Source organism: Melitaea cinxia, chromosome Z, assembly GCF_905220565.1.
Source record: "Melitaea cinxia chromosome Z, ilMelCinx1.1, whole genome shotgun sequence".
In the NCBI taxonomy this organism is placed as follows: Eukaryota; Metazoa; Arthropoda; class Insecta; order Lepidoptera; family Nymphalidae; genus Melitaea; species Melitaea cinxia.
Genome location: NC_059424.1, coordinates 17012445 through 17037351, shown reverse-complemented (window position 1 = coordinate 17037351; position 24907 = coordinate 17012445). Strand labels below are relative to the sequence as shown.

The window sequence follows — 24907 nt, the reverse complement described above, 5'->3', positions numbered from 1 at the left end:
ATTGTTCGTAAATATTGTGATCGCTTTTTTTTTAAATTTAGGAAACTGGCTTTAAGTTTTAAGTTTTTAGTTTTATCCAAGTCTGGTTTTGTTTCTTTTGCTTAATTTTTTTTCTTTCGATTTGTTCAAAAATAGATTTATAAAAGTATTTTTGAAGAGTGAAGCGGTGTGTCGTTATTTCTTGTGCATAAAAAAAATGTAATGTAATTTGGTATTTTGAATACATACATGTCATTATATTATGTATAAAATTATTATGATTCAAGTTTATGCTTGTTAATAATTGTCTCTGTCTGATACATATGGATTTTGTAATGAAGTATAGATAATAATAGTTCCATAGTCAATTTACATATTTATACGTAATATTTTATATTCTTTTATATTGTTATTTATTGACAATTTTTTAATCATTTTGTAGTTTATTATATTTAGTCAATGGAAACACCGTTACTATCAGGGATAGTAATCAAAATTACCGACCTCTTTTTCACAATTCAAACTAGGACAATATTTAAAAAAGAATCCAGGCTATTTTTTAAATAGGCTCATATAAAAATTGTTCTTATTTTGTAAGAATTTACACTTCATCATTATTAGATTTTGTTGGAAAATATTTAAATTAATAATAGAACGAGAAGTAGTAGATGCATCTAAAACGTTTGTTTAGTTTAACAACTTGGATAATACTATTTTGAAAATGTTCTACTAAATTATTACTAAGAGGTTTTTATGTGTTGTTCATAGATAAAGATCAGATAAATTTCGTTTTCGTAAAATTACTAAGAGGGGACTACATTTTAATAAATAAAAAATAAAAAAGACAATAATAAACAGCACATATAATAGAACTTACAGAAATAATTTAATATATCCATGATAAGTAATAAGAGAAAGGAATGAAATGTGACAAAAAAATAAAAAAAATAAAAATAAAAACTGCGTTTTTTTCCGTTAAATAAAGAAACTATTAGAATATATAAAAACTATATGTAAAACATAAATTCGTTTTGCGAATTTTCTGAGGAATAATCATTTTATTTATACAAGGTACATGTTCAAAGCTACATCGCATATTTAAAACATATCGTGTTAAAAACTTTAAATAATTTATTTTTTATCAAAAAGTAATTTGATTAATGTAATATATATAATTAAAATTTGATTGGCAGTAGTAATCTAACAAACGTTTTTGTCTAAGAAAAACCGGAAGTAGTTAAACTTTTTAATCTAAATTTTATAACTGTTATTCTAAATTAAAATATCAATACTAATACAAAATATATGTACTTTTTAAAATCTTTCTTTTAATACTGCCGAAAAATAAATAATTAAGCGTAACCGCTATTATTTTGAAGTTTATAATAACTTTTTAGCCATTATATAATGGTAACTTATCAATGTAAATGCAATTTAACAATTGTTATTCTAAAATAAAATATTAATGCTAATTCAAAATACGTAGTGAATAAAAATTAATACCGAAAAACAAAATGTAACCACCATTTTGAAATTTTTAACCACTTTTTATGCATTTATAAATGTTTAATGTTGTAATATTGAATAAGATGTCTAGCGTTTTTATGATATTTTTCTATACATATTTAGTAAATACGTTCCTTAATTTAAAGAGTATTATTATTTTGTTTTTATATAATGTAATGAAATAATAACTAGACGATTTCGATAAATCGGTCGATAAAATTTGCAAAGATATGGAAAATTTGTAAGTTCTTTTCTGTTTTCAGCTGTGCTAATTTATTCAGTTTATACAGCTATAGTATCTTTAAAAAGAATTTTCTAGAATGTAGTTAAATGTCGATCAATGTTATATTGGATAATAATCGGCTTATTAAGACTAGTTAATGTGCTTTATTAACACATTATAAATAGTTATCGAAATTCTATTAAAAGTATACTGCATTATAAATATCCTATATAGTATGTATATTCATTTTTTAAAACTGTATAGTATTTTTCTATATAATTAACAACGGTGTATTTTGCAAAATAGGGTTGACATGTTTTGTAGAAAAATATTTAAAATTATTAACACTTAATTTTTTTTTTTTAAAAATCAGCGGCATTAAAAATAAATCTCTCTAATAAATAATTTAATTCGTGAAAAAGGGATATATATATATATATATATAACTGTGTGGTCGCATAGCCTTTTACAGTTTTTGACAGGTAATTATTTTTATAAAAAAAAATAAATAAAAATGACAGTTTTTTGACATAATTTATCAGATACAAATAAATAGTTTTTGATTATCTGTATTTACACTTCATACTACTTGAACTTCATTCGGAGTGCAGAATCGCAATAATTGTTCCTTCTGGCGTTAGACTGTTGTCTGGATGGCGATAGAGTGATTGTCTATTCAAACTTGTATCTATTTTAAATATTTTTCATTTATCGTATTGATTGAAGCGTAAGTTAGCGATTTAACATGAACGTTTATTCAACTTTTTATGATGTTATATTGTATAATTATATAATAATGTTATATATATATTGTATATATAAATATAATATTGTTATACTCAGCGTTTTTATGTATTTATTATTGTAATAATCAATAGTATTGGAATTTTGTTAGTGTCCCTATTAATATACGTATATTTTCATCACTGTATTTAAATCCGTAATAACTAATAAATTTTTCTTTATTCCGCTTTCAGTCTTCTATAATTACAGGTATTGCTTAAAAAACGTGGTACTAAAAAAACCGTGTTATGATTTCTACATTTTGAGATTATATTAATAATTATGTTGTTTATTAAATATATAAAAAATATATTTAAGCCTAAACAAACTTAACACAGAATATAACGTTTTTGATGGATAATTTTCACGTTTGAGTCCATGATAATTTTAACGGTCAGTTACTTATACATTTTTCAGTTTTTAAATAGAGTAACATTTAAAATTAAAGGCTAACCGTACTTACATTACTTTTTCAGACTGTTTAAATGAAGACAATCTTAATTATTAATCTTAATTATTTGTGTTGTTATTACTACAGAATATTAATGAATCGAGTTTTCAAAATAATTTATCTGCATTATAAAAAGATTAACTGACGTCATGAAATGTCTCAAAATGGTGGACGTTGATATAAACTTTGCATAAAAGTTATTACAGATTATTTACATCATTGATTTAATTTCAGAAGCTTTCTTATATTATTTTTGTATTCAGCAATCGATTGTGTACTATACAAAAAAAAAAAAATATACAGTCGAATTGAGAACCTCCTCCTTTTTTGAAAGTCGGTTAAAAATACATAAATTATTATACGTTTAAAGTAATACTGATTTTCATACATAAATTAAGTGTAAAATGTTCTTCAAATTAGTCAACTGTTACTGTTATTGTAATGAAATAAACAAATTATTACGTAACGGGCTTCCATCGCTTATCATAATACACTTGTTAATAATATTACAGTTATATAAAATGTATTACATTCTTTGTAATACGAATATTTTTCATAATTTATTCAAGCACTCGTCTGGTTTTTGAATGAAAATAAACAGTTTTTATTAAAAATTTTGATAGTAATTGCCTTGAAATTTGAATGTATAAACAAGTTAATTAAATCGTACTATTGGTATGTTTTTTAAAGTCATATTCAAATTAGCTTTCACTAATCATCTTTTATTATTTTACTTAATAATACATCAATTTAATATTTTTTAATATGGTGATGTTGGTCATTTTATAACATTTTTAACAATAAAATAATCTCTGTAATCGCAAAATAATAAACATTATTCCAATATATGTAAATATAATTATTTTTATAAACCTCATCATTTCTATAGTTTGAAATTTTTGAATAAATAAAATTCTTTAACATAAAAAGATTTGTATTGAAACATAGTCATATTTGATTTTAACAAATGTTCTGTGAATACTTAACGCATTTAATATTTTATTTTTTAGTAATTAATTGTTTTTGCGCTTGGAAATGTATGATCTTATGCAAATGTACTAAATTAAAATAAATGTTTAAATAAGAGTAATAGATGGATCAATGTATAATCTATATCAACAAATCGTTTCTGTTTCAAGCTAACAATAAAACTATATTTTAATAATTTTGTAGTTTTCATAAGCTTTTTATCTTTCATGGACATTTTCCCTTTCGTCTTTGTTTCTTTTGTCTAAAAGCTATCCTTGTAAATATGGAAAAAATCTCACAAATTTGTTAAAAAACATAGACAAATTGCAGACCAAATTCTCATATATCGCATCGCCTTTCATAACACCGTACGAGGAATTGGTCTGTATTGGTCCATGTTTTTATGAGGTTTATGAGATTTTTTCTATAGGGTAGTAGTCAAAGTAGGTATCGCAAATGTTAAACACTTTATTAACACATTAATAAAATCTGTCTCGGACTTACGTTAGTGATGGAAACTGTAAAGAAATTTGGATCAATACAGCGAAGTTTTGAGACAGTCATACACCTGTCAATAATAAGGAATCGTAATGGTTTAAGCTAATGGAGAAAGTCGTCATAGCTGAATTGTATACTTCTTTATTCATGTTATAGTTAATGTAAAACTTCCATCGATCCAAAATCAAGACTTGGCTGAGATGAATCGTCATGAAAAAATAAAACAAAATACACAGCTAATAATATTAAATTCTAAATTTGAAATAAAATGTCGAATACATTAATAAATTAAAAGGACTAAAGTAATACGAGTTAATACCTTTGATTTTTTTTCACATTTTATAATTGTACTGTGTAAAAATTATATGTATTTACATTTTATTTGAGCTATTTATAAGTTTTATAATATAGATGTAAGTATTTTGACATACCGTACATTTAGCTTTTAAATAAAATCAATAAATATTTTTTAATTTTTTAAAATGAATATGACCTCCAAACTTTATCTCGATTCGTCGCAGAAGACGCGGTCGGTGATGCAGGGTCGACCTGGCTAATCTGCTGCCATAACGAACGGGACCTGCGGACGATGTATCGGGGGATCTACACATATTAATTATTAAATACATTGCGGTATAAATCAGGTCCGCATTGAATGTTGTCAAGAATGTTGGCAGCATTTCCCCGTTGAATCGCTATGCCGAATTTCTAGGCAAAAAATGCACAAAAAGCATTGCAAGCTTACATAGTGTTATTTCTTGAATTTGTTTCTATTTTATAATATTTATTAAATAATACAATGTTAACATTTTTTTTATTCGTCAATAAATTGTCCTTATTATAACAAAAACAAGACTGTTTATCACGTATCTCTTCGGTAGCGACGATTTGATGGTTTACAATAAAATTTATAAGAAACATATGATGTGCTGAATCCTAGCACTGCTCCCGCTAATACGTCCTGCCAATGATGATGGTTGTCGATACATCGACTCACACCAATGATCGTAGATAATAAAAGAAGGATGAAACAAGTAACATCAACCACAATATTCCTACCACACATTCCTCTCAGCCAAAGACTTAAAAAGCCGAGAGAACAAAACGCGAAACTGCTGTGTCCGCTTGGAAATGATTTTCTACCATCAACAATATCAAGTATATTTCTGTTAAATTCCACCGTCGCTTGTTCGTTAGGAAAGCAGCGATAGAAGAAATCCGGCCTGGGACGCAGCACAACGAGTTTCAAGAATTCAGTCAAAAATGCGTTATGCAACATTGATAAAGTCCAGCCCAATAACGCATGTGTTGTTTCTATGTAACTTTTACTTACTAGCAATGGTAGACAAAGTATAAATAATGGGAATAAGATAATCACTGCTATTAAAATCCACGGAGGTATGAGAGAATCTCGGCGTGGCTTTTTGTATTCGCTTATCATTTCTTCTTCAACGATACAACGCGCTTGCGGTTGGTATTTGAAATGCATCAATGTAAGCCCACATAATAATAAAATTCGAACAAATATTTCTTTAAGCAAAGGTAAAATATTCCGATTATTTCTTGTAAATAATCGATAAAATGAAGTATCAAAATCCATTTATTATACGAGTATATATATATTTTTTGGAATATTCGGTATTTTTGTTGCTGCCCTTTTCGTATAAAAATCTTTTAATATTATGAAAGTAAAATAAGTATATTAATATAGGTTTTCAAGATTAACGTTTAGGTAATTTCATAATGTTCTTAGTTACCACAGATGATTAATAAAATTGTATTCCCTAACGATTAAGAAAAATACTTTTTGCTTCGTTTTTCCCTATATCCAACCTTATTTCGTTCATATATAACATTCGACTAGCCCGTTGACGCAGTTTGTAGTGACCCTGCTTTCTGCTCCGGGGGTTGTGGGTTCGATTCCCACCCCGAGTCTGGGTGTAATAAATATATTTATTTATATAAGTATTATTTATATGTATGTTTATCGAAAAAAAAAGTAGCTATACCAGTCGGCTGTTACCCATAACACAAGCATTAAGTTGCTTACTTTAGGAGTTTGTGTGAGAAACGTAGTGTGAAGAATAACCTCCGCCATCGAAAAGGGAGGATCCTCCGACCAGACGTGATGTTGTGTCTGGCGGGCTAACGCCCCAACGGTTGTTGTCGGGATCTTGTATATGTATATACTTAATCACATTGAAAACTCTGATAGCGCGATGTAGCATACGTCAGTTTTCTCTAATTACGTAGTTTGTAGTCGTTCGTAATTCGCGCGATAGATGTCGCCACATCACTCCCCTCCGAGACCGGAGGTCGATAGCAGGTTGAGTCGTCCATTCATCTTGTGATGCTTGCCGGGCCAGTGGAATGTTCCAGTGAGTCGGAACCAGATGCCGCATAGTTCACGGTGAGTCGGAACTGTCTGCGGTGATGCTGCATATGCTCCAGTGAGTCGGAGTGGTGCAGTGCTGCGTAGTGGCTGGCTGCTGCGTCGACCAGGAGAGAAGTGCGTCTCTGCTTGCTGACCGGCCGAAGTGCAGTGTGCTGTGCCAAAGTCGCTGAGAAGGCTGTGGGCGATGACCAGGAATGCGCGTCCGCTGCATGCTGGTGGTCAGGATACCCGTAGTAGCCGTAGATTACTGGCTGGCTGAAGTCGTAGATACTGGATGCTACTTGCTGCTCGAAAGCTTGAGGAAGTGATGATGACGATGAAGGTTGCGCCGATGTTCATGCTCGGGGTCAAGTGGTGATGACGTCTGTGACGTAGTTTGCGAAGGCTGCGCTGATGTTCATGCTCGGGGTCACCAGTTTAGGAGTTTGTGTGAGAAACGTAGTGTGAAGAATCACCTCCGCCATCGAAAAGGGAGGATCCTCCGACCAGACGTGATGTTGTGTCTGGCGGGCTAACGCCCCAACGGTTGTTGTCGGGATCTTGTATATGTATATACTTAATCACATTGAAAACTCTGATAGCGCGATGTAGCATACGTCAGTTTTTTCTAATTACGTAGTTTGTAGTCGTTCGTAATTCGCGCGATAGATGTCGCCACATTACTTTAGGAACAGATGACCGTAATGTGTTACTACGTGTGTACTTTCCTTCTTTTTTTCGTTTATACTTTTTTGTATATGAAAAAATTAATTATTAACCTTATATATTGTTTACTCGTCATACTTGTATTTTTGTATTTTACAATGTATAAACAATTTTTAAGGCATCATATTTTTGTTATTTTAATTATGTAACTTTGTTTTTATTAAGTAATATTATTTATATTTAATTAATTACATCATAGTTATACAACGGAAAATCCGTTATTTTAATTGTTGTTTTGAAACAAAAGTTTTGTCTTTATTATGAAAATAGACTTGAAGGTAGGTACCTATGTATATATTATAAGAACTGTGCAATTTAAAATATCTCTGTTCGGGAAATTACTTATCTCGTTCCCTGAAAATTCTTATTAATATATACCTAGATTAAAACGTTAATCAAAAATTTTAAATCTAAAACGTAGTTATCAAGACTAAAATCTTTTTGGGTTTAATGTGATTTTTGGTCTCTTTCATAATTTAGAAACTCTGTGTTTACGAAAATAAATTTTACACAAGAATTTTTTTTAGTATCTATATAGGTAGTAACAATTAGTTCCAAAAATTTAATAGATATTAATAAAAGAGTAATAACCATAGCGTTTGTTTCATAATATTTAAAGTAACGCATTTACATTATAACTGCTATACTGCACGCCTATAAGGTAATGCAAGGTTAAGCAAAAATTAATTTATCCGTTAGCAATTGTTTTCACATTTGCTCTTAGGAAAGATACATGTTGAAATTTTATTTTAACTTGACACGAACAGGATAAATCTTTAGCTAGCTCTTTTAATAACAGATTGCAGTTTTAATACTTAATTCTTACATAATATGAGACTTTCTGGTCACATTATAATTAATGCATAACTGCATCTTATGTAATTGCATAATTATCGCTATAGACTATAGAGTTAAATTTATAACATGAGAATATTTGTTTAAATATGATGAAATGTTATAATTTAATACTACAGTTGTTATTTGTATTCGTTACGATTATGATCACGTTACGTTGCGTTTTGTTAGCATATTTAGATATCTGAAAAGATTCGACTTTTGATACTAAAGACAAATATTCATAGCGTATCATCTTTTTACATTTCACATTTACTCAAATAACTTATAGCTATGACATTTTAAAGCCAACAAATGTAATGTTATGATAATCTCGGATTCGTGATATTGTATTTGTTTTAATGTTTAAAAATAGTACGAAGTAAATAATAATATAATAATAATAACAATAATTAAATAAACGCTTCACACTCAACGGATCCCCCAGTAGGATTTTTTCCTGTGTTCGGGATCCGGAAACACACACAATACACAAACACAACGCAACAAATGTCTGTCGTGAGCGAGAATCAAACCCGCGACTGCCAGCGTAACAGCCAGTGCTACGACCGCTGCGCCAACGCGTCGTCAAAATACTTAACGAATGTTTTAATAGAGCCTAAGTACAATTTCAACTTGTACAAAATTCACTTAAATTATATAAATATATACACCCAAACACTGTGAAATGGATTATGAGGAAATGCTGTGCTCTGAGCAATGAAACCGACAAGCCCTGGAGTAGAAAACAGGGTCAGGCATCAGTGATATTTGATAACAAGCCAGTTTTATCTATTGTGTCTTTTAACTGTGGAAATATTTCTCATCTTTATATTCATTCGTGGTTAGCGTTACCGCTAACATTGACTAGATGCAATAAGTCACGAATCAGATAAGTGATGATTTTAAAAGAAAATAAATTTACTTTTCAGTTTACAACACAATTTGTATGCTGTTCGCTTGCACCGTTCTTTGTGAATATTTAATGCGATATTCCCTATATTATCTTAGGCTATCTAATATTTTACGTCTATATAGATATATATAAACAGATTGTCACGTAACGGTGAATGTAGGTAGTCAGTCCCGGGGCTAGATAATTTACTTCTGCGGTAAAACGAAATTATAGGTATAGTTTTAAGGACTTTTCACATGGAACCCTTCTCTGTCATATGTTCTCTTCTTCTCTGTATAATAGAAATATCTAAGTCGTAGTTTAGCCGCCGCTACATGATGACTTAGATATTGATATTATACATGGCGGTGACCGTTGACGCATCGGTCACAGCCATGGATTGTACCTGTTGCGCTGGCGGTTGCGGGTTCGATCCCCGTACATGACAAACATTTGTTTTGACCATACAGGTGTTTGCCGTGGTCTGGGTGTTTGTGCAGTCCTTGTGGGTCTCCCCACCGTGCCTCGGAAAGGACGTTAAGCCGTCGGTCCCGGTTGTTATCATGTACACCTGATAGCGATTGTTACTCATAGTAGGAAATATATCCGCCAACCCGCATTGGAGCAGCGTGGCGGATTAAGCTCAGATCCTTCTCCTACATGGGGAAAGAGGCGTATGCCCAGTAGTGGGATATTACAGGCTGAAGCGTTCATGTTTAGTGTTTAATTTTATTATTTATTTATGATTGGCAATAAAAAAAATCGTCTTGAAGCATTTTTAATCACCAATTTTTACAATTTTATAAGCATAGCATTATAATTAACGTTGGAACCTACGTATGTATATCCAAAAAAACTACGTATGTGTCCAAACAAAAACCTATTCTTGCAGTAACCCCCAATCATTATGAAAGTTTTAAGCACACTTAAATAAATAAACAACTAATTTACGGTTCGTTGATTTTAATCGGCATCTACATCTCAATCTAGTATAATTAAAAATCCTCTCTATTTTGAGGTTGAGGTTAAGAATATTTTAATTTTTACTATTACTTGTCTTTTTTTATTTAAAACTAGCCTTGCCCGCGAGTTCGTAAAATAACTAAATTACTAAAATAAAAGGAACCTAAGTTACTCATTATTACATTAGCTATCTGTTAGTGAAAGTACCGCGATAATCGGTCTATCCTTTTCAGAGATTAGCCGGAACAAACAGACAGACAGACAGAAAGACAAACATTGTAAAAAAAATCTAAAATATCCATTTGCATTTAACAAAAAGCGGTTATTTTAATATTACAAACAGACACTCCAATATTATTTATTTGTATAGAGTATAGATGTATAGATTTAGAAGTTTTATATTTTTATAATATTAATTAAAACGCAACATACTATGATCTGCCTCGTTATAAGATTAAAAGAAATAATAATACTTTAAAAAAGAAAACTAAAAAAAAACACGTTTTTATAAATAAACCAAACTAAAAAGTAATAATTTTATCAAATTAGTGTATTGTCATCGGTCCTCGATAAGTCTATTAAGTTAAATTAAATCTGAATGTTTAAAGTGGGTCAAAATGGAGTCCAAAGGAGTCCTTTACAAACATACTAACATACAGGTAAAGCTAATAAAAAAGCGTGTAAAAATATAGTGTGACGTTTAGTCCATCGAACTCGCCAATCAAATTCACATACACTGGATAATCATTATCCCCACGAGCTATTAGATAAAAACAGGTAATCGAGGTTGCGTTCGATAATATACATAGATACTTACAATATACTTACGAGTAGAAAGCGCTCCGAGTCCAAGTAGGAAGTGCGCAAGTTCTCTGCTGACCGGTCGCCAATTGCACTCGAATAGAGTAAATCATTCTCCAGGGCTACCCATACAAAAGATATACGGAATGTGAACCATATACAAAATTTACTTACAAATATGAATTAAGTATTATTTTATTTATAGATACAGATTACTCAACTAATGACTAGAAATAAATGATATTTTGTATAAGATTGATCGAAGAAAAGCTTATAAAGAAAAAAGCTTTGATTAGTTAAACCCGCTAGTATTAAGGTGTCTGCCAGATTTGCTGACATTTTGTGTTATAGTTATTTTATTACTCCTAGTTTCTGTTTTGCCGGTTGTTGATAAAGTTGTCTGATTATAACGGTATCTAGTAGTTAAAAGTTACGATATATTTTTCTCTTTCATCACGAAACCCTCTTTTAAACATCAAATATTTTTATTTTCAGCCTGTGAACCAAGAATTTTTAGTGTATTCTTTGAGATATACGAGGCCCTAAAGTTCAAACAGTTTTACCTATTCCTTAAAGCACATTAACGTTAAAAAATTTGAAATTACATTTATAAGTTTGAATGATATTTAATAAATAAAATGCTACTTCAATAACCGAATATATATACGTAACACGAAAAATATTTTTGTAATTCGACTGTTGACCCCGAAAACAATAAAATTTAAGCTTTGACTAGTAGTTAAGTTATTATCTTAGCTATGTTCTAAGACTAGTCAGCATTCAACTTTCTTCCAGAGATGGTAATGTTTTTGATATGTGGTTCTATTACATAACAACGTTGTTATTCTTTAAATAACTTTAGGTAACGTAGCGTTTTTTTGTGTTAAGGTTTTTAGTTGTTTGTTACTACTTACTGTATACTTGGATTTAATAAAAATAAACTACAAGATAATACTTAAAGCGATGAAAAAGCGTTTTATAAATATTACTCATAAGGCAATGCGCTTTTATAATCTAACACATTCTATCGCTAATTGCTAACGCTACATCTAGATCTTTTAATTATAAAATTCCATTTTTTTTATATCAAAATAAAGCGACATTGTGGCATGAGTAATTAATTTTCGAAATAAAATATACATATTTCACAGTACATGGAAATGTTATTGAAGAGTCAATTTGTTTATAAAGATAACATTTTGCTTTTGTTTATTGTAAACATATTTTAAAGCACGGTTTTGAAAAAAATTAATACATTAAGAATATATTTTAAAAGGCTAGAATTTCATGCTTTTGTTGAATAAGTCTAAATTGGCTCTATTTCAATCTTTACATGAAAAGTACCTATCGTTTTTGACTAAAGATCTATTTTCGCATTACAGAATAAACTTTAAGCATCCCAATGATATACAAAGTATTGGTGTAATAATTGTCCATAACATAGTGTAAGTTCAGAGTACTGTTACGTAAAAAAATTTCCTCTCTAAAAAAAGTGAACGTAAACACGTAACATCGTCGAAATAATTATTTGTTTTTATAAGACGGTGAGCCTTTGACAATTAACTGGTGCGAAAATATTTCGCTAACAGGTTGAACCGCTATGGTTTAGTGACGCATGTAGGCGTCTAAAGAAGCAGTCGCGGTTTCGATTTCCACTAATAAATATTTGTATTTATACGAATATTTGTTTCCGATCTAGATGTGCGTTCTTGTGGGTCTTTACACTGTACCCTGCGACTAGATCCGATAACTCTCGGTAAAGCAGAGTGGTGGATTAAGCCCATACCTTTCTCCTGCATAGAGAAAGAGGTCTATGCCCTATGTGTGATGTCGTAGGCGGAATCTGAATTCTGCAATAAGAAAAACTAAAAGGGTAGGGTGAATAGAATAAGTAAAGCAAAACGTAGAATGTGTTAAAACTGTTAAAAAATTTCCTCGTGCTTGGTGGTAATGGAGACATAGAAAAGAAACCTGCATGCAATGCCTAGTAAGAAATAATGAGACATGCTTTCCGACAATCCACATTGGAGCATCAGCGAGGTGCAATAACATATAATACGTCTCCTTTACAGAAGAACCTCTTTGCGCACTTTTTTTTTGTTGTTTATGTTTACATTTTACTACAACAACAATATACATATAATTTATAAATAGGTTTAGAAACTGGATTCGAGTTCGATGTAAGAAAATTGTGTATATGAATGAGTTTTTATATATTTTAGTAATTTTGATGAAATTTTCTAGCTTACCGATTCTAAATACCTTTTGAGTTGGTAAATACATTTGTTGAGTAGAGTTGTAAGTTAAAATTTTCAACTTAACTCGTAGACACTAACAGAAGTCATAAAGGCGGGTGAAAGGTGATTCTGCGTTATACTAAGGTCGATTAAACAATAGTGAAATAATTCTACATGAAAGTTGTACGCGGTATTTACAAACGAAAACTATAATGCTCGACGAAGTTACTTAAGGAGTATTAACTTAATGTATCAAATATTAACCTCGTTACGCTGTTTTCCCGGAGACAATAGCTGAGCATAAGAGTTCATTAAACCTCTTTGTTTATTATCTTCAATAAAAAATATGAATATAACAAAAGTTACTCACAAAATTTGTTGCTAAGTTGAAAAGTGGACAACGGCTGCATTAATTAATATATTTTGTAAAATTTTATAACACTTTGTATAGGTTGAAAAATGTGCCGGAAATTGAGCAAAACTAGCAAGTGTAGAATTAATAAATAGCAAATATTTACCTACGAGTATAGTCTACAACAATAGTATTGATTATATACAATTAGGTACTTTACACAAACTGTGTTTAATTTTTTAACGTAATTCCAAAAAAGGAATTCTCTCTATTTGACTGTATTTTTTTTTTTACTATTTTATGCTTGCTCAGAACTTCTGACTAGGTGGACTGATTTCGACGATTCTTTTTTCAATCGAAAGGTTTTTGATGTCACAGGACGACCCATTTCAATTAAATCGAGATATGGCAAGTACGTTATATCTAATCACGCGTATTTACTTGACTAATTTTTCATCAACCTGCGTTGTATTATACCATATAAATTTTTACTGGGTGTACCGATTTTAATGATTTTTATTTTAAATCAAAAGCTAGTGTTTGTGTTTTGGTCCAATTTAAATTTGATTGAGATATGATGACTACACTTTGAATAATCATTGATAAAGCTTATTTACATGACAATTTTTTCGTCTTCCTACGTTGTTTTACTCGCCGATGTAACTGAAGTTGGTTTTTTTTTCGTTTGCGAGCAAACACAATTATAGTAATAAATTGTTTTAAAAATCGCTTGCACAATAGGGAGATGTTTTACAAACAAACATTTACATCTGAAATATTTCTTTATTTAATCTAATACTATTAAATGAGCAATTCTTGTATATGTATATATATATCGGAAACGTGTCCAATGATTTTCATGAAATTTAGTATGCAGGGGATTTCGGGGGCGATAAATCGATATGGCTAGGATTTATTTTTTAGAAAATGTCGTTTTTCCCTGTTTTTAGGCAATGAAAAAATGGCTACAATATCTTTAGAATACGAAGGTAAATTTCGCAACTGTCAACGATTCGTTGTCAAAATCAAGGTCATTGAATAAAGTGTCGTCATTACTTACATACGCCGTTCTGTCCGTCTGTATTAGATTTTTGGTGTTAGTAATATAACTTCGTTGAACTCATACGATAGCTTTGACCGAGGCTTCTAGACAACGTTGCAGTCATGTAAACAATAATGATATACAATAAAAAATAACATATATGCAATTTTTGTATCTTTAGGACTAACTAATCTAGCTAACACAGCCGTGGTAAATTCATGTTTAAATAAACGACCGTCTCGTATCGATTTACGTGTTCTGTCTACAGAGTCTGCTCGGATTAGGAACTGAAGTACCTAAATAGGTGATAATTACTATTAAATTTTATGAATGTTTGGTAAACTATCAAAATACATATACAGAAATACAGTTTGTGTACTTAAAAGCTAGTGTTTGTGTTGTGCCGTTTGCAGTCGAAACACTTGGACCTTGGAGTAGCAGTGCTAAAAATTTTTTAAATGAGATAACACTTCGCCTTATTGCCTCCACTGGTGACAAGAGGGCTGGTGCATTTTTTGCCCAGAGAATCGGCATAGCGATTCAACGGGGAAATGCTGCCAGCATTCTTGGCACCATTCCACGCGGACATGATTTATACCAAAATTATCTGTAAATATTTAGTTCTTAAGTTGTGAATTGTAAATATGTATAATATTTTGTATAAATAAAATCAATAAATAACAAAAAAAAAAAAAAAAAACTTAAAAACTAACTTTAAGCAAATAATATGTTACTCTGAGCATGAGATATAATTCAAGATTTTAATTCAATATCACGCATAACCACAATGATATAATATATCAGTAACAATCTTATATAGATACAGTAAGAATAAAATTTACTTGTAATGGTCAATTTTTTTTTATGTAATACACGTATTCCGTAACTTTTACGATCTCAAAAGCTCATTTGATAATACAGAGGATACTTGCGGTGACTCCAAGATAAATAAAAATGACAGGCATTCAAAAGAATAAGCGCAAAAAAAAAAACAAACAATGTTTGTAAGATAATTTCAAATGTGCTGATGGCTATTAAAAAGAGTGACACGTTGTATACAGTAATTATATATAAAAAAACGTCACATTCGTTTAAGATTTCAAGATTTTCGCCGTGAGAGCTTTCTAAAATTAAACTATTAAATTAGATGTTCCTGTCAAATAGAAAATAAAGTAGATATTAATGAAAATATTTGGTTTTATAATAATTAATAGTAAGCGCATTAAAATGGTTTACATTTGAAGATAGGGCTGTTAAGTGTATACAGGTAAAGAGAATGTGGATCCTATGTAAGGGATCCAAAATAGGAGGACTAATGCATAAAACGCTACAAACATTATTATTGTATGGCCTGTACAAATATTTATCAAGTGCGGGGATCGAAACTGCGACTTCTAGCGCGTCGGTCAGATAATGTGACCAATAGGCTAACGCGTCGCTAACTTATTAGATAATAATCGTGTTATATATATCTAACCAAATAAAGTGTACCATTCCAAAGAATAACATCTATTTTTAAATCAGGTAAAACATCGAAGACGTTTAATAGAATGGCGGAAAATTATATTTATGAAAGCATGACCCGGTCAATAAATACTCGTGAGTAAATTCATCGTATAAAGACGAATCATTACGTCATACAGACTATATAAAAGTATTAAATTAATGTAATAAAAATCATCGCTATCAAACTGTTGTATAATATTTGATGTTTACTTATTGTTAGGTCGCGTGATGCAATTCACTTTTTGTAAATTAAATACCATAATTTTATACGATATGTGATCTTAATCGATTCGCAATAGTGAAGAAAAAAACCAGAAAATTTACGGTCAGACCCTAAATTTATAACCTTTAAATTCTAAAAGTAGTAGTCAATAATCGATGCATTGTCTGCGACTGATTGGTGGTTATTTAGTTATTAAAGATCCTATACAATGAATAGTTATATTGCTACATTATTTTAAAAATTAATAATAGTAAACAAAACTGTAAGGGAAAAAAATGTATTTATAAAAAAGAGAAAGCTATAATTCATTTTATTTCATATATAACTAGTTCCACATCGCGGTTTCACCCGCCTATTTAGCGTACTAAAGATTGTTTCTGTTGCAGCTGCGAGGTAATAAACTATATTCATAATTATGTTCAACATTTCATTTTAATATGTCTAACTAAATTATGCTGAAGGTGGTTGGTTGTTTTATAACATCTATGCTAAATTAAACCTGGAGAAATATATCTATAGGTTCTATTTAGTTTTATAAATTTAAATGATCAACTTATTGAACTTAATTAGAAGTTGGCTTTCTTATAACTATTGAGGTGTTATGAAAGTATATGAAAATGGCGATAACTTTTAACGTAGCTTTTTAATGATATCTATATATTAATACGTGAAGCAAAAACTTTGTACCCCATTTTAAGAAAATTGCGCGGACGGAGGAGTATGAAATTTTGTACACTTATAGTTTATATAGAGAAGGAGTGCAGAGTGCTAATATTTTTTTTGCTTATGCATAAAATTCATAATTATATAATTAATCATTAATCATTCTGATGCTTATGGTAGGTATATGTGGACACTATGTACAATCGAAAGCTTTCGATGCAAACGCATCAGAAACATTTCCTGCAGCGGAGAATTATTATGTACTTATATAACTCGAGATAAACCGGAGTCTGACTCGATGAGAACGATTATTTAATTATCTGACGCTTTATATGCGTTCTGATATTTAAGTGTTCATACATATACATATAAGTAAAACAATAACGTATCTATGTGAGGGTTTAAATACATTTTATTTCCTTATTACTTTATTATAAACAAATAATGTAGACATTATTACATACATCAACACGAATAAAAAAAAACACACACACACAGGCATCAAAGGCCGACCGTCGGCTGCGGTATTTTTTGTTTCTTAGGCTTAAAAGACATTACCCTTGTCTGAAGAGTGTTACAATGCTTACATATTACGTATTATGTGCATTATTATATATGGTATGCTATTATTTTAAGGATGTAAATGTAATCCATAGCACTCATAGAGAGTGAAAGAGAGAGTTTGTCCTTAATATGTATAAAGTGATAACGGGACCTCAGTCGCGTAGGTTTAGCGTCTCAACCGTTATTGTCTAAGCCTTTTCGTTTGCGCGTAGGAATAGGGTTTGTGTGATTGGTGATACCTTATTTGGCTTTACGCGTAAATATTTTGTAAATTGAAATGAAATTACCTTTAAAAAGTAATAAAATATCTCTTTATTCAGTTCATCCTCTCACATGCTGAAAGGCTCTCTTGTTTGTTCTTTCATTTTAAAAGATAGCAAATATATTTTCTCAAATTTTCCATTAATTGGGTCTATACATTGTTAAGTATTCTTGCTAGTAAAACTCCCTCTACTGAAAAAAAAAACGAGTGGGTTTTAGACCACACAACTGAAGTTGTTCTTTAGTTCCATCTAACTTATATCTACCTCTTAACTTATGTTCGCCTGGCCCGATCACACAAACACAAAAACAAAAACAAAAGCAAAAACAAACATACACTCAAGCTCAGTCACGCACACGCATGCACTTGGTCATTCAGAAGAGACATTTTATTTATAAGTATACAAATTAAAAGTTCTTAGTAAAAAGCTTTCTAATGCAAAATTATTAATTCAAAAATTTGAGTAGTTTTAGTTTGAAAATAGACAAACAAAAAAGCTAGCTTTAAATTGTTAGTACAAGTCTGACAGGTCCAATATTAAGTGAACATATTACGTACGGGTCATAAAGACAGATTTTTGGCTTCATATTGGTCTTAGATTGACATTGGTCTTTAAATATTTACGTAAAATGCTAAATAAACAATTTTGACTCTGTTATTCTGTTTAAGTACCAGTGTGCGATATTGATTTAATTCAAAAGTAATTGTATGAATGTAGGTATTTGCACTTTATTTGAATATTCATAAGTGAATGCTTATAAAAATCGTAATATACATTCGTTCCAATTTACTTACACATATTATTAAAATTAATTAAGATTATACTTGCATCTTAAATAGTGTTATTAAGTTAGTGTTTTTCGTGTTATTTTTTAATGCATTAAGTAACGAATAAGTTGTACATGAAATAAATTTAGATTAGACTATTTCTATCTAGAATTTTCTAGAGCTCTCATTTCTAAATCCTAAGATGTGAAACTACGTTCTCGTTTTTTCTAGGCAGTCTACTGTCTGTGTGACTATCGATCTGTAGTTATAAATAACATCATCTGGATCCTGGACCCGGATCGGATAGGCATGAATATATGTGTGATGTTAAAGAAAGACATTAAGAGATGGATGTTGTTTTTAACTAAAAATGGTCTGATGTATTTTCGTAATATGATTTAATGGTAGACACCATTGCTACTATCGTTAATAATGCCCATCTTTTCTTCCCGCCTTCGGCCTGTGTATTTGAAAGCCAGCAGTTGGATGGTTATCCCGCCATCGATCGGCTTTTTTTAAGTTCCAAGGTGGTAGTGGAACTGTGTTATCCCTTAGTCGCCTCGTGCGACAGCCACGGGAAGAGAGGGGGTGGCTATATTCTTTACTGCCGTAGCCATACAGCTTAATTTAATTAATCTATACAAATAAATAAAATTGTAGTGTCTGTTTGCAATATTAAAATAACCGCTTTTTACTCAATGTATAATATACATTATGGATGTATACAAGGTACATATACCAAAATAACATTTCTTACAATTTTTGACTGTCTATCTGTTTGTTCCGGCTAATCTCTGAAACGGCTAGACCGATTTTGACAGGACTTTCACTTTTCTCTTATTTGGGCAGATAGCTGATGTAATAAGGAGTAAGTTAAGCTACTTTTATTTTATAAATTTATTTATTTTCTAACTCTGCAAACTAACCAATAACTTTTTGTTAAATTCCACGCGGACGAAGTCGCATGCGCAGCTAGTTGTATATAAAATTATAATTATTTAATATTATTCATTCTGTATCTTATGTATTATTATATATTCTCCATCTCATTTGAAGTGAACTTGCATTGTTGTTATGGGAAAAAAGTAATTGTAATGAATCTGTATGAGTCATTTAGTTAAAATAAGTTGTATTTAATTTATTATTATTTTGTAATCTAAGTTTGACGACTGCTCTGGTGGAATGATGCGTATGTCGTGCCGGCGGCGCCTAAACACGGACAGTCGCGGGTTCGATTTCCGCTCGGAGTGGATATTTGTGTTTACACAAATATTTTTTCCGGTCTGCGGAGTACCTTTGTAGGTCTCCCCACCGTGCCTCGGAGAGCACGTAAAGCTGTCGGTCCCGGTTGTTATCATGTACAGCCGATAGTGATCGTTACTCATAGTAGGGAATATATCCGCCACCCCGCATTGGAGCAGCGTGGTGGATTAAGCTCTCTCCTTCATGGGGAAATAGGTCTAAGTCCAGCAGTGGGATGTTACAGGTAAAAGCGTAGCGCGTAGCAAATAATCTAAGTTTATAGGTCTTTTAATTAACTTAATTGAAACACAGGACATAGGTCTGACCTCTGATCCTTCGAGATGCATTGATGCCTCCGGAAGAAGACCAACATGGTTTCGCAACGATGACTTTCTTCACAGCCAATCACAAGATAATTGTTTAAATACAAATTTAACAATTGAAAAATTTGCGGTGAGAACCGACATACCTGTTGTTTGTTTACAGTAATTATCGTTTCTAAATATTTTGTTTTAGGAAAATTATTCGAAAACGGGAAAATCTTATATTTAGTTTTTATTCTAATCTAAGTATCTGAAATTTGACCTCGTTTTGTTTTTTTTTTAAATCTTTGTAATACTAATTAATGACTCTTACTGTAATTGTTATACAAAAGTACATTTAACACAATTTCCATTATTTGTAGAAAAATATATTTAATTTTTTTTTGTAATTTTAATACAATAATAATAATTTTTATTATTATAATAATATTTTTTATTATTATTTATTAATTTTAATAATTGTTGAGATAAAAATTCCTAAAATGTATGGTTAGATACATATTTCTTTAAGGTAATTTTTAATAATCATCATTATTGGGATATATTTTAAATTATATTCATATCTTTTAACTAATACACAATGTTATTATACATTTTAGTTTTCGCGTTCGAAGTAGGGGTGCACATTCACTGTCATATAAAAGGCAGCTGTTGTGGTTGCAGATACAAAAGTTAAAACAGCGGAGAGGTGGAAGGAGCTTCCATACATCATGGCTTACCGTTTTACCGTGAGTTTTTCTAATCGATAAGTAAATTGAATATATGTGTTTAAAAAAAACTTGTAATATTTTGTTTGTGATACATATTTTTTTTTATAAAAAAGTTTACATATTTTATATTTTCTTTCTATTACTAACCGGGATGTCTGGCGCGAACTTGGGGAGGCAGCCCTGAGGCTTGTCCAGCAGTGGACTGCAATAGGCTGAACTGACTATTAAAGTACTAATTAAGTGATATTATATTCAATTATTATCCATTACCTTACAATCCGGAAGCAGTGTTTAAGGCCATTGGACGTCCTGTTAGATCTTTATAATAATCGCGCGCATTTCCATAAACATCCTCCGGTTACGTCATCCAGTAAATGCGTGAACTAGACATTTGACTGACGCAACTTACACTGACCGCTTTCGATTTCATTTAACATCTATCTATAAGTTACATTGTGTATTTATGTAATGAATAATAGTACTGTATATTACATTTCAGCTCAGCTGTTTCCTACTGGCTTGCGTTGGCATCTGCACCGCGACTTTTGGTGGACATGAACAGTTAGTATTTTCATGTTCCTATGTATCGTTTCCATTTACAGAGGTATCCTATTACCCATCGGTTAATTTATATCTTGCGGTCTCACAACCGTTTATTAATCGATTAGATACGCCGCGTCATAAGACAAAACCTCAAGTACACCTGTGGATGGAATAATTTGTTTGAAATTTCTATAAATCGTTTCTCACGCGTCTCTTTATTGTGGTAAAATGTGAAAAGCAATTGTATCATCACCCCTCCAATTTTCACTTCCATCATGTCTGACCTTGCTATGCGATCTATTGTGACTGCGGTTTCTCATTGTTTTTATATTGATTTACATTACACCTCATATAATTATATCTATTTTAATTTACGAGCCTTTTGCGATGACATTTTAAGTTACAAATCGAGATTTGTTCCGTATGCTAATTAACTTTTATTTTCGTTTCAGCGTTCATATTCGAGTACATATACCTGAAGAGCATCATTCTTCAAAGGAAGTAGTAGTACATGAGCATCATGAAGACCACGGACACGGTGGGGGCGGAGGTGGTGGAGGATATGGCGGCCATGGTGGATTCGCTGACCATTTGCACGGAGGTTTCGCAGACCATCTGAAAGGAGGTCATGGAGGCGGCGGTGGTGGCGGTTTCGGTGGCGGATTTGGAGGAGGACACGGCGGAGGATATGGAAGCGGATCGCATGATTTAGGAGGTGGACACGGCGGACATGGCGGAGGCCATGATTTTGGCGGTGGTCATGACTTCGGCGGTGGTCACGGAGGATATTCTGACGGCGGATTTAGTGACAGCGGTCATGGAGGATATTCCGGAGGAGGAGGAGGAGGATTCGGAGGAGGTCATGACATAGGAGGTGGTTATGGCGGAGGGATCGATGGCGGCCACAGTATAGATATCGGCGGTGCTGGTCATGGTGGTCACGACGACGGTGGACATGGAGGTGACATTGGTGGTGGCTATGACTTAGGTGGAGGCCATGGCGTTGGTCACGATCTAGGCGGTGGTGACAGCGGTTTTGGAGGTGGTCACGGCGGTAGTTTTGGCGGTGGATATGGGGGTGGATTTGGAGGCGGTCATGGTGGAGGATTCGGCGGTGGATTTGGAGGTGGCCATAGTGGAGGATTCGGCGGAGGCCATGGAGGCGGAATCGGAGGAGGATTTGGAGGTGGTTTTGGCGGTGGATTTGGAGGTGGATTCGGAGATGACCATGGAAGCAGTCATGGAGGTGGTCACGGAGGCGGTTTCGGAGGTGGTTATGGGGGTAGCCACGGAGGCGATCATGGAGGCAGCTTCGGAGGAAGCCATAGCGTAGGCGGAGGTTTTGATGTAGGAGGCAGTTTTGGTGGATATGGAGGTGGACATGATGATCACGGCAGCAGTGGATTAGGAGGACATGACAGCTATAGTTCCGGATTTACTGGGTTATTAAGCCACGGTTCAAGTGGATTTGGAGGCAGTGGAGACCATGGTGGTGGCCACGGAGGAGGTCACGGCGGACATGACAGTTATTCTGTAGCAAGCGTTGATTCCTTTGGAGGTGGTGGAGGACATGGCGGAGATAGTTACAGTGTCGGAGGAGGACATGGTCACGGTTCTGGAGGATTCAGCGGTGGACATGGAGTTAGCTATAGCGTGGGATTTGGCGGCTCCGGAGGACACGGTGGTCACGGAGGTTTCAGTTTATCGGACTTAGGTCACGGAGGAGGGGGTGGCGGCCATGGTGGCGGCCACGGCGGCTTCGGAGATAGCTACACCAACGCCATAAGTTCAGGTCATGGAGGTGGTCCTTACCATAAAAGAAAGTAAAAATAAACTCTAAATAAGATCGTTGTAATGCCAACTAAGTCATAAAATTCGCTGGCGCGGTGGGACCAGTATTAAAGTACAAGTTTTGTAAATACGTTTTGTTTTAGTTTCTTAAGTTATTGTTATGATGTTATAATGTTATTAATTATAATGTTTTTATTTAATATTAAGCGTTTTAATGACGACATCCACAATTATATAATAGAATGATCAATTCATTTAAAAATTCTTTTTTTATATATTGGAAAAAATAAAACTAACATGCTTAATAAAAAATAATATTTGAAAAGAATATCAATAGTTCAAAAGTGTTATAACGCAGTTAAACTAAAAAATATATATATGTCCAAATTTATTATAAAATTGTCTCGACACACCTGTTACGTGAAATATAAATGTTAAAATGTTGACATCGAATCTATATGAATAAAATGTCGGTATATACGTAATTGTCAATGGAAATTTTGATGCAACATATGATGTGTTATATGTACTATATTATGTACTATATTATGTAATATTTTGATATGAATATCCTAATATATAAAATTAACAATAATGCAGATAAATTAAGATGAATGAGAAATTTATATTATTTAGTGAAAGGACTTGTGAAAGGACTTAAGAAAGAAGTCAGACGTAGTCATTATGCTTCTTAATCACAAATTTGAAAAGCAGGTTATGTAAATTATTAATCGTTAACATTTATACAGAAATAGTAATAACAAAATTATACCCGAGCTTGTGAAAGATTATCGTTGAAGCCTAAAATGTTAAGTGTAATAATATCATTGTATGAAGAATTGTTCGTAGAAATGATTTTGGTAACTTTTAACACTGCTTTCAATAACTTATATTTTTTAATACGTAATCCTGTAAAATTATTAAACAATATAACAAATACACTTTGGTGTAGTCATTTGGAAGTATCGGAAATTACGTGTACTCGTATATTTTGGCGATTAAATTTTAATTGCAAGTCTTCAACGAGGCTGTCCATTTCATGTATTTATAATGATGTGCTTCGTCATTATTACATAAAATAATATGAATTGATAGTCATCCACAATTATGTTATAATCAAAATATACGGCGACTGTTTTTCGTTACCATTAACTTAATGTACAACTGATTATATATGATTAAATTTGAAGTATTAATACAATCACAAAGTAATTATATATATATATATATAGGCAAATTTTTTGAAAAGGTAAGTAAGTACTTTGAAACAATTGATCTTTCAATAAACCAAATATTTGAATGGACTCTTGTCAATTAAAAATTCTGTTCAAATTTTTAATCGTTAATTCTGTTTTAATCATTTGAAAATTTATAGATCTTATACAATTCTAACTAAGTTATTATATAAACTTATTATAAAATTCAATCATATCAAATAATAAATATTTTTGTCACCTCTTTATTCTTTCGTCTACGCACATTCTTTGATAAATCTATACCGACTCGTGTTATAAAGTTGAAAAGTTTGTTTGTTTGTTTAAGCGCGCTAATCTCAGGAACGGCTTATTTGAATTAATTATAAGAAAAAAATTTTTTTATGCTGGATAGCCGATTTACCGAAGAAGACTATATAGGCCATTTTTTTTCCTTACATTAACGCGTATGAAACAGCGGGGTAC

General features: G+C 31.7%; 1 protein-coding gene across 1 annotated transcript; it reads left to right on the top strand.

The window, feature by feature from the left end:
- Positions 1–10818: 10818 nt before the first annotated feature.
- LOC123668876 (glycine-rich cell wall structural protein-like) lies at positions 10819–23478 on the top strand. Its single transcript, XM_045602568.1, has 4 exons — positions 10819–10860; positions 20174–20314; positions 21394–21455; positions 21890–23478. Exons 1-4 carry the CDS (start codon positions 10819–10821, stop codon positions 23262–23264), a joined length of 1620 nt encoding a protein of 539 aa, XP_045458524.1. The 3' UTR covers positions 23265–23478.
- The last annotated feature ends 1429 nt before the right edge of the window (positions 23479–24907 follow it).